We start from the raw sequence: 12,363 nt of genomic DNA on the forward strand, positions 1-12,363 counted from the left end.
CTATCTATCTATCTATCTACCTACCTACCTACCTACCTACCTACCTACCTACCTACCTATCTATCTATCTATCTATCTATCTATATCTATCTATCTATCTATCTATCTATCTATCTACCTACCTACCTACCTACCTACCTACCTACCTACCTACCTACCTATCTATCTATCTATCTATCTATCTATCTATCTATCTATCTATCTATCTATCTATCTATCTATCTACCTACCTACCTACCTACCTACCTACCTATCTATCTATCTATCTATCTATCTATCTATCTATCTATCTATCTATCTATCTATCTATCTATCTATCTATCTATCTATCTATCTACACATTGTATAACATTTGTGACAACTGAGAGACAATGCTATTCTTCTATCGCAAGATGGCGCTATTTCATCAAACTTCTGTATTTCTATTTGATTTAAATTTATTTAAGCTTATTTTTAATAAATGGAACAGGATGAATTTTTTTATTTTGTTGGGTCTTGATGATTTATTTTTTAAAGCATTTTTTTAAAGCAAGTTGTTTCTATAAATCTTTGTGGTAAGTCTGATAAGTCTGAAACACTTTTTACTATTAAATTCGATTAACTATCATCATGAAATTGAAGCATCAAAGGCATTAATGCATTACGGAAATCAATTCGCTGATCAAATGGACCGTTGAGGGCATTTGGTGAGTGACAGCGGCCCCTCGGCGCCTAGGCCCCGCCCTCTCTGTGTTTGTGTGTGTTTTTGGGGCCTCCCTCCACATTTCCCAGGCTCATCATCAGAGCTGACGTGGGCTCTACGTGTGCAGCGAGTCGGGCTTCCTCTGCACCCGTAACGAGTGACGAGACTCTACGTAAAAGTCGGGTAAGTTATTGTTGGCGTGTCGATCTGCCGCCAGAGAGGATCTGAACATGAGCGCAGGAAGACGAACATGTAGCTGCTGTTAAATTACTTTCTCAATATAATATGTTCAGCGAGGCGAAGGACGCGGTTCTTGGTGAAACCAGCGCTGACAAGAAAATAAACCTGAGAACAACGAAAAGCGCGCAGATTTAAAGTGTTCAAATTAATAATCAGAGTTACTGTGAAATATAATCTAAGTCACAAAACAAAAAGATCAAGTTAAATGTAGAGCTGGCGATATTAAAAATTCATTGAGGTTGTGGAGAATGACGCAGCTTGGTCCAGAACTATGCAAAAAAAAACAGTACCTAACATAAAACAGAACATACAACTTTGTTGCAAGTTGCTTTAGTACAGTTCTTTATTTATTTGTAAGCCCATGAATGTTGCAATAATGTATGTCATATCCTCGTGCCACCGTTTGCTGTTACATAAACGCGAGCTGTTCAAAGTTTGCGCGCGTTTGTTCTGTCAATCCAGCGAGGAAACACCCTTAAATCAACACTAGATGGAATAATCTCAGCATACTAAAGCAATTGAGTAAAATATGTTTCCTCATAAATTGTATGAGTCTGCTTATCTCGAATAACTGAGAAGTTTGTGCACTGGCCAAGAATCGTTCAGACAGAATGAGGAAGTGCACGCGGCCGTTACAGCTCGCGCAGTGTTTCGTGCACGCGCAATTTTTAATCATAATAAACCATCAGAATTACAATATATATTCAATTTTACATTTTTTTTTGTAGTCACTTAACTCTTTTATTTGATGCATGTAAAAATAATGACGTTTAGTATAGTTTTTTTCTACAAGTTAGTTATATAAGTTTCTCTTACCTACTCAAGCCCAATTAGTAAATGTTATTAAAGCTTTGATCCTCTGTTTTACCATAAATTTGTCATGAATTTTTCATTTATATATATATATATATATATATGATTAGGAAAAGCTGATATGTCAGCCTTATAACATGAGGGTAAAACCACACCGTGTAAAATAAGCAACTGCTTCACAAGTTTCACAAATGTATGAATATTTTAACACAAACACTCACAAACTCAGAACAGTTTTTGCATCACATTTTGAACCTCTAGAATGGCAAACAATGGGTTAAAATGATGGATTATTGCAAATGCAGTAGGGCGTTTACAAATCTTGTGACGCTCTGACTGCATTTCCTCTCTGCTCTGCTGCTAGGCCGATCGCCATGGAAACTGCAACCATGACACAACAGGAAGCCAGTGCAACTGAGAAAGTAACAAGTGAGGTACAGTAAGACTCTGACTCACTCACACACACACACACACACACACAGGTACAAGCCTTACACAGATATGACACCTGTTGCACAAATCATGCCACACTGAAACACAAATGCACTGATGTTTGAATAAACTCAGGAAAATGTTTCAAAATCTTATTTACAGACACTATTACAAATTCCATGGTGATGCTTGGTTTCAATTATTGCCATGAGATGGTTTGATTATTGTATTCATAGGATTTATGTGGATCTTCAGGTTATTTAACATGGTAATGCATGATAATGATGTGTGGTTTCTGACTGCAACAGTTACAGATTAAATGTTAAAAAGAGTTTAAACCAAACTGTGCAAAATGTGGGGTTTTTTTTTTCATTTCAAAGGGTGTTGTTAAACAACCTGTTATTTTAGTATTATTTTATATAATTAAAGATTTTTATATAGTTTTTATTTTTACGTTTAATAATAATTTATATTTCATAATAATGAAATTGTTTATTTTATTTTATTTCGAATTTTAGTCATTTGTATGTGCTTTTGCTATTTTTTTTTTTTTTTTCTATTTTTCTATTTTGATTCAATATTAAGCTTTAATTTATTTTTATTGCAGTTTTAGTAATTTTAGGACTTCTATTTAAATGTATCTTATTTAAGTTGCCAACAGTGTTACTTTTGTGTCATTCCAATACTAATATAGTTTTTTTAAATAATTTCAAGTAAGTTTATCAAGTAATTTATTTGTTGTTGTTGTTTTTATTGTAATTTTTAGTAATTTATATATATATATATATAGAATAAAATGACAAAAAATTACACACACATATATATATATTTATATAATTTATTTTTTTTAGCAATTTTTTAAATTGCTAAAAAAAAGTATCTCAAGGTTTTAAAAGTATCTCAAGGTAAACTTGTTGTCAAGTTAGAATGTTTCCATGGCAAGGAACTGAAATAAATTTTTTTATATATTTTTTTTCAAGAAATTAATTTTTTTTTTTTTTATAACCATTTTAGTTTTAATTTCACTTTTCATTAAGTATAACAATTCTGGTTGCCAAGGCAAGATTTATAGCATTTGTTTAAATTTAAGTTTTTCATCTAACATTTATGTTTTATTTTATTACAGCTTTGTTTCAATTCACTTTGAAAACAAATTTTTAATAGATTGAATAGTTAACAATAAGAACACTGGGCTAAAGAGTGTCCGTCTCTGTTTCTCTCTCAGATGAATGAGGGTGTGTCTGTGGTCTCATTACCTGATGGTCAGACACTGCAGGTGCAGGGAGTCATTCAGACCACACAGCCCTCTGTTATCCAGTCACCTCAGATACAAACTGTGCAGGTACACACATGCAGGGTTTATATATATATATATATGTTTAATACATTTTTATAGGACCAGTCTAAATGTAAACCTTAGTAAAATGTACCATTTGTAAAGTCCACACTTATAAAGCTGAAATGTGTGCTGATCTGTGAACCATTGAAGCACAATCCTGTTATTCATTTACCTGTTCCTTCACCTGGAGAGACTGACCAATCACAGCAGTTAGAGTTGTAGCCAATCACAGGGCCCGGGATCAATGGGATGAAGGAGAAGCAGATTGACACAGTAACAAGAAGAGTGAGAGTAGCTGTACAGCGCAGTAATGAGATTTGAGTAATGTGAGAGTCAATGCATCTGATCTTGTCGCTCACACGCACACAGCCCACGTCAGACAAAACAAATCTGCTCAGGAGGAGATAGAAGACTCATGGTCACTGGCACAATTGTCATATAAAGAGAACAACTTATGTAAAATCAGTTTTTTTATGTATACAGTGCTTTTTTAAAGGGATAGCACAGCCAAAAATTCAAGTTATATTAATATTTAAGCATTCTCATGTCGTTTCAAACTTGTATGACTTTTTTCTGTCATCAATACCTCACAAAATATATATTTTAAAAGAATGTCCTGTATAGAATATCCTTTGTTTTCAAAGAATATCCTGTACATTGAAAACTCTGCAGAAATAGTAATTCACTGATCATTTTTCCCTCCACAAATGTGTGTCTGGATGTTTTCAGGTAGCTGTTGATACTGGTGGATCGGGTACAACACCATCAGATCCTCAGAAGAGAAGAGAGATTCTGTCCAGGCGACCGTCTTACAGGTGAGATCTATTCTTGAGCAACATTGTTAGCATTATTTATGAACTATTATAGTATTTATTGGTGTTTTGAATGACCTTTTATTTAGTATTCAGGTTTCATTTTAATTTTAAGTTTTTTGTATTATTTCTAAATATTTTTATTTGAGTAATTTCAGTATAATTTTAGCACAATTTAGTATTTCTAAAATGTGTTTACATTTTTAAAGTTATATTTTTCATGTAATATTTACATTGTATTTCATTTTAGCTTTGTTTTACTTACTGAAAATTGTAAGTTTTAATAGTTTTAGTTAACTTGACCTCATGACCTGACATCATTCAACAAAACACTCCAAACCCAATAATACCCAGAAAGCCACACACCAACAGCACACATCATTTTTTTTTTTTTTTTCAGAAATTCCTGAAATTTAGTGACACATTCTGATATTTTAAATTAGATAAGGTTAATGTTTTTATTAATATATGTATTCTCAGGAAAATTCTTAATGAGTTGTCATCAGATGTGTCTGCTGTGCCTAAGATCGAGGAAGTGGAGGAAGAAGCCCTGGCCACCTCCAGTGTTGCCACAGTGATGGCACCATCTTCAATCTATCAGACCAGCTCAGGGCAATACAGTACGTCTGAGCACATTACTCACAAACTATTATGTCTTTGTGCGGTATCAAGTATAAACTGAAGTAATTACCCTTAAAATGACGGGTTTTGTTGTTCACTGGCTCATTCTTATGAAAGAGCAATACATTACATAGATATTGCACAAATGCTTCCCAACCCCTTATCGTGTTATAACAGGTGTTTGTGCAGATTCAAGACTAACTGTCTTATTTTTTTGTGTCTGTGCAGTTGCAATCACTCAGGGTGGAGCGATACAGCTGGCCGGCCCTGGAGGAGAGGCCCTGCAGGGGGTTCAGGCGCTGACTCTTCCCAGCCCCGCCACACCGCAGCCTGGGGCCACTATCCTGCAGTACGGCACCCAGCCCGGAGACCCCGGGCAACAGCTACTGCTCACAGCTGGACAGGTGTTCGTTCAGGGTAAGACACTCCAACTTTTATCAACTTTTCTAGTAGAAAATACTTCTTTTGTTTCTGAATTCAGGCAGGAAGAGGTTAAATGTATTTTTCAGCATGTTATAATTGTTATAAATTTTCAGCACTTCAGCATTTTTAGCATGTTATAAAAACAAATGTGTGTGTGAGCTGTGTTTGCTGACTGTGGGCTCTGATCATGGAAGGACACTGAAACTTGTTTGACTTGTTTTATTATGTGCTGAAGTTCCAGACTTTGCAGGAACTGAGAAACAAATGGTTAAATGTGACGTTGACAAACTACGGTTGAAAATGATATGATTGATATGCAAAGATAAGGGTTCAGCATGTCAACTGACTCACTAATTATTGGAAATCCAACTTTGAATGTGAGCTTTGATTAAATACCCTTAATAACTATAATAATAAATGTACCATGAATATTTAATATGAAGACTTATGCTGAACAAATCATTGTCTTAATATTTTGGTCCTGTTATCCAGTAGAATATCTAAACATCCTTTAGATATTGAAATTTGTTTTCAGCAAGATATTCAGCAAGATATTTTTTATTATTTTATTATTAATTATTTTAGATCTTACCCTATGGGCAAACTGTTTTTTAAAATTCTTGTTTTATGAACATAAATATAAAATAAAAATGCAAAATTTAATGAGGTAAGAAATAGTTTTAATACAAATATAAATATAGTACTTTGTAGTACTTAATTTATATAATATTTAATAACAATATTTGTAATTAATTATGTTTTAATATTTATATATGTGACCCTGGACCACAAAACCAGTCATAAGGGTCCATTTTTTTTAAATGTATACATCATGTGAAAGCTGAATAAATACTGAAATCAATCATCTCTAGCAATAAATCATCTGAAAGCTTTCCATTGATGTATGGTTTGTTATGATAGGACAATATTAGGCTGAGATACAACTATTTGAAAATCTGGAATCTGAGGATGCAAAAAAATCTAAATACTGAGAAAATCACCTTTAAAATTGTCCAAATGAAGTTCTTAGCAATGCATATTAAAATACTTATATAACTTATAATTTAATTACATACTAATTACAAATATTTTTTTATATATTTATGGTATGAAAAAATATACCTGTGCTACTTAAGACTGGTTTTGTGGTCCAGGGTCACATATTTTAGTTAAATTTATTGTTTTATATAAGTATAAATTTATATTATATTTTATTTTATAAATAAATAACGTAATAATTTAATGTATAATATTTTATGGATGTTTACATAATTTTACAACAAGCAAAACAATATACTTATGAAAACCATGTTTTTTTTTTTTGTTTTTTTTTCTAATTCTATTTCCCAGGGGGTCTAGTCTAATGTTTTTGTGTGTGTTTGTGAAGTTTGAATCAAAGTAACTAAAAAAAATGTTTAAAACTGTAATATTAATAAAGGGATGGAATAGTTAAAGTACTGCAGCACCGAGCAGAACAGATTTCAGACCTGTTGAAACAGATATGATTTAGAGATATATTTGGAGTCATTTATCTATGTAAACAGTGTGATAGGACGACTGACGTATGAGTGTGTGTGTGTGTGTGTGTGCCATTTCAGATGCCTGTGTTAGTGTTATGAGGTGAAATGGGCACAGTATCCTTTTGTTTGTGCTGAAATGCTTTTACATCAAACTCAACAACTCTTCTCTTCTCTTCTCTCAGTCAGTTTTAATTTTCCTCAGGTCATGAATTTAACTAAAGTTTAATTACAAAGCAAGTGTCCTTTTACACACACACATACACGGGTGTGGGGAGGGCATTCTCCAGAGACAGTGTGTTATTTCCCTGTGAGACTGCTGTGATGTCATAGTGATGTCAATGCCCTTAATAGTAATCTGACTGAGAGAGAGAGAGAGAGAGAGAGAGAGAGAAAGCGAGAGGGAGGGTTAAAGGCAAAACACTAAGTGTCACAACTCAGACTAAGATAGTCAGAAAGAGTGTATGAGAGAGAAACTCAGTCAGTGAACCAGCTGAAAGGAAGAGAGAGCTTTAAGAGGAAATACAGAGGAAACAGAAGATAGCGCCCAAAACACAATCACAACTGGATTACTACAGCATAGAGATGGCAGTGACTGGGGAAGAGACGGAGTCAGGTGAGAGAGAGAGAGTGTGTGTGTATGTGTGTGTTTTATAAGGGAAAAGCCAGCGTGATGCTAATTTTTTGCATTCTAATGCATCCCTGAAGTTGTGTATTTTTTCATTTGGTAAATAAGCTACTAACAGATGAAAAAGGAGGATTTCTTTCTTTTTTTTACTAGTAAATTTTAAACGATTCTGTGGTGTAGTATTTTTTCCATATATTGTATGCAATCTCTCAGTTAATATGCATAAAATAATATGAATTTAATATAATATTAAGTTCATATAATAATAATGCAACTACAATATTAAGTATAATTATAAATATAGTTATTCTTATAAACATAAAATAAATAACACAACAGTAATTATAAAATGCTATTTATTTTTTAAAAGGAGTATAGGCTGCAGAAAATGTCAACAATCTCAAAAGTGTTTAATTTAGTTCTAGACTATAATAATGAATTATAATAGCAAATATCACTATTAATAAGTGTTTATTGCAGTATTTAATTCCTGCAATGCTGATAAAAGCAAAGTTTTATCATGTGCAATAGTTTGTAAACATTCTGAGAAAGTCAGTTCCCAGACAGTGGAAGAATGACACATGTTTTTGTGCTTCTTTTGGTTCTTTCCTTGTATGTGGTTGAAACTTTCTTCTCAGTCGTAAACACACTCATTGACATTGTGTGTTTTACGAAATCAGGCTGCAGAATGTTCAAACACATGAATCATTGAGAGAGAGGCAGACAAAAGCAGCGAGAGAATGAGAGGGGAGGGAGGGGGGGGCTTTCTGTTTGACGTCAGTCTGTTTCCTGGAAGCGGGCCGAAGCCGAGACGGAGGGAGAGGGAGAGGCGGAGAGAGAGCAGGAGTCGGGTGGGGGTTTGGGCAACGACGCACGCAGTGACGTCAGCATTTTGTCACTGTCTGATAACAAACGCACACACACATACATACACGTTAAGTCAAAGCATATCCAGTTTGTAAAAAGGACGTTTACAGCTGGGAACATTGTCTGATAACAGCTTTAAAACGGTTTGTACTGTACCAGTACTTCAATTTGCTTTTTCAATGTTGCATTAGGTGTTTTTAATGTTGTTGTGGGTGGATGTGAAGTGTTTTATATAACTGCTTGTTGGTATTGTTTCGGATTTATTGCATAAAGTCCAATTAGACCTGCTTTTTTAGGCCTGGTCACTAGAAGTCACAGCTGATTGGTTAGATTCAGTTTTATGTGTCTTTTTATTGGTCAGATTAAACATACTTGGCCAATGGCTAATTTTCAGTAAGTGTCCAAGTCTTTCTTCGCTATTTCAGTATTAAACAAAAAACAAACAAACGACTATAATATGCTATTTACTCGAAAATAACAACTTACTTTATGGACTCCCATATATATATGGATTTTTTTTTTTTTTTATTCTAACTATTGTCAATAATAACGATTAATCATACACTTATTTATTTATTTTGGTGTCTTAGCTCAGTATTTTAGTCTAATTATTATGGATAATAATGATAAATCATGCACTTTATTTATTTTTATTTTGGTGTCTTAGATCAAACATATATCACCATTGATATATATATATTTCATTTATGAGTTTTAAGATACAAATTAAAGCTCTTGCAGATGAAGTAGATGATGATGATTATTATTATAATGATATTCTGTTTTCTCAAGATAACAGCTATGTTGCTTCCATATTTTTAGAAATAATAATGATTTTTATTATTGTTGTAATTGATTAAATTATGTGGGCTTATACACTTACAATAAACATGGAATTATGCACCAGAACGAGAATTGAAAAAAATAAAGATAATTTTTATATCCTATTTTAAAAACCTTCTCTGTGGACTCTGTTTGCTTCCAAATGTTTGGAAATAATATTATTAGTATATTTGTAGCAGTAGCCAACAATACATTGTATGGTTCAAAATTATTGATTTTTCTTTTATGCCAAAAATCATTGGAATATTAAGAAAAGATCATGTTCCATGAAGATATGTTGTAAATTTCGTACCGTAAATATATCAAAACTTAATTTTTTGACTTCAACTTTTTATTGGTAACGTTTTACAATATGGTTGTCCTTTTTGACAGCAGTTATTACATTTTGTGTAGTGTTTATTTATAAATATACTACTGTCCATTTTAATTTCTAATGCATTGATGTTACTATGTAGACATGAACATTAACTATGATTAATTCAAATTGTACCCTTTTTTCTGTCAAATAATGCATTTTGGTGTATATTTGTGCATGTAGCTGCCACAGGAGACATGCCCGCATATCAGATCCGCTCCCCGTCATCACGGTTCCCACCAGGCGTCGTTATGGCAGCGTCACCGGGGGCCATGCACAGCCCACAGCAGAATACAGAGGAGGCCACACGCAAGAGAGTAGTCCGCCTGATGAAGAACAGGTACACACACACCTGAGTCATGTGCTTCAACTAATGGACTGATGTGCATGTTCGCATCTGACCTTTTATTTGCATGTTGCAGGGAGGCAGCGCGTGAGTGTCGCAAAAAGAAGAAAGAATACGTGAAGTGCTTGGAGAATCGTGTCGTTGTGCTGGAAAACCAGAATAAGACTCTCATAGAGGAGCTCAAAGCTCTTAAAGACATCTACTGCCACAAACCAGAATAACCCTCACAAACACTGCGCAAGGACTGTGTGATTCACACACTACCTGTCTCTTCTCTTCTTCTGTTGCATCGCCTGGATTTTAGCGTGTTTTGTTCATTTGTTTGGCCAAATGCTTTTTATAAGAAGTTGCTAATGTTGCTTTGAGGATGCTCCTCACACACACACACACACACTTACATTTTAAAATGGGTGTATACTATTGCTGTTCTCTGTGTTTTGAAAAAAAATGGAACTCTTAATTGATTTGTGTGGAAAAATATGTTTTTCTTTTTTAGATTGAAATCAGAGCAAGCAAAGGAAAGGCATAAGCAGCCATGTTAACTGGCTACACACTGCACACATAAACTTGGTGTTAAGCTAATTTTTGGTTTGTACAGAATTTAGCAGTAAATCTAAAGAAAATACACTGTAAACCCATTTGAAGCCACATAAAATGATGGATTAATAGCAGCGACAATCTATTCAGTAAACCTGACTGACTCTACAAAGCTATTAATTACATTTTGCATTTAAATTTGGTCCTTTTTCTCATGTAAATTAGATTTCAATCAAGTTTGTACATTTCAATTTGAATTTTGTCATTTGTGGTTCTTAAAAAAGAAAACATTTAATGTAGTACCCCAGAAATCACTATATTTTTAGTATAGAGTCACAACTTTAGTTAATGCTGTTTATGTGTGCAGTGTTAAATGCCTAATTGTTAAAACGCAACACTTTCCACTGATTTTTATTTTTTATGTAAATGAAATTATGTGCATTAGATCATGGATGAATGTAACGGTGACTTAAAACTTTGTGAAGAAACATGACAATGTTGACGCAAGTGTTTAAACGGATAATACACACAAAAATGGACAGTTTGTATGCTGTATGCGTTTCTTTCTTCTGTTGTACACAAAAGATGACATTTTAAAAAATGTCTAATTTTTTTTGTTTTTTTGACCATACAATGCAAGTCAGAGGGGTCCAGTGTTGTTTTGGACCTCGCTGTCTTACATTGTGTAGACATAACCAGTTCTTCAAAATACCTTCTTTTGTTTTCTGCAGAAGAAATTCATACAGGTTTGGAAATTACATGAGGGTGAGTAAATGATGAGAATGTTAATTTTATAGGTGAACTGTCCCTTTAAGACCACTCCTAACTCCCTTTATTATTATAATACTACAGATTTTTCATTTAGCACTCATTTATTCAGTTTGTAGAATAAGCACAACTATGTAATTTGCTTCGTCTCTTGGTAAAATTAAGTCATTTTGTTTTACTATACCATCTCAATATGCAGAGACAAACTCTAAATGAACCATTTGTAGGTTGATTGCTCTGTTTGTTTGAGCATGGCAACATTGGCTCAACCAGTTGAGTGGTTTTGAGGCGGATCTATCTGTTTGTTAATGAAAGACGGGGGGGAGTGTTTTGGAAACCTGTTTGAACATGTTTATTATTTTTTTTCAAATCCAATTTGTCAAGCTAGAGGCAGGGAAATTACTCTTGCTTAATTTATTTGTGCTTCAGTTCATATAACGTGAGGAACAGCACATGACTTTTGCATGAACAAAGGAAAAAGGTGTAAGATTATGAATTGTGAACACCATACTTATAGGTGGATGTCACAAATGTTGCTTTTGATGTAATATTGTATATTATTTTAAATCTCAGTAATTTGTATTTCATTGTTTATGATGGTAGAACAGTATTGTGAAAGAAAAGAGGCTTTTGTGAGTAATAAGAATGCAGATTCTCTAAATCAGACAAGTGTTATTAACTGAACAGAATTCCTCATATTTCAGCTGTTAGGATGCCGGTGTGTGTGTGTGTCTTCTGTTTTCTCAGACTATGCTAGTCAACTTTATCTTCACTTACAGCCAATCACATTTCTGTGTTTCTATGATGTACTATTCTATGAAGTCTGGGCAGAAAATGGATTTGGTTTAATATTTAAATAGCTTATGTTTTCAATTAATCTCTCAATTAGACTGATGATAATATAACAGATTGTATGCCCTGCCCTTTTTTAACACTGTACAGAATGCTGATATCTATTTTTAATAAAATATTTTTGTAAATGTATATGATCTTCCTACATGGTCAGACCTTAATTTTGAGAAGCACTATTAATTGTGTGTGTAGACTGCTTAATATCTAGATATGAGCTAAACCAAAGTCTAAATATTACAACCTGGTCTGTTGGCTGATGGGCTTTAGGTACTTTTCAACTAGTCAAGC

The 12,363-nt window shown here is 33.5% G+C and overlaps 1 protein-coding gene across 4 annotated transcripts; it reads left to right on the top strand.

Annotated features, from left to right (window-relative positions):
* The first annotated feature begins 760 nt into the window (after nt 1-760).
* On the top strand, nt 761-12,217 carry LOC306846665 (cAMP-responsive element modulator-like). 4 transcript variants are annotated; one of them, XM_079380202.1, is made up of 8 exons: nt 761-865; nt 2,100-2,169; nt 3,393-3,509; nt 4,236-4,321; nt 4,799-4,938; nt 5,168-5,356; nt 9,756-9,912; nt 9,995-12,217. In XM_079380202.1, the coding sequence occupies exons 2-8, from the start codon at nt 2,110-2,112 to the stop codon at nt 10,137-10,139; spliced, it is 894 nt and encodes a 297-aa protein (XP_079236328.1). In that variant the 5' UTR covers nt 761-865; nt 2,100-2,109; the 3' UTR covers nt 10,140-12,217. The 4 variants fall into 4 exon arrangements, with proteins under 4 accessions (XP_079236328.1, XP_079236329.1, XP_079236330.1 ...); XM_079380203.1 differs by having other exon boundaries at nt 2,041-2,169; nt 9,995-12,211; XM_079380204.1 differs by having other exon boundaries at nt 4,845-4,938; nt 9,995-12,209.
* Nucleotides 12,218-12,363: the final 146 nt, after the last annotated feature.

The sequence above is a fragment of the Barbus barbus genome, assembly GCF_936440315.1.
Source record: "Barbus barbus genome assembly, chromosome: 26".
Classification (NCBI taxonomy): domain Eukaryota; kingdom Metazoa; phylum Chordata; class Actinopteri; order Cypriniformes; family Cyprinidae; genus Barbus; species Barbus barbus.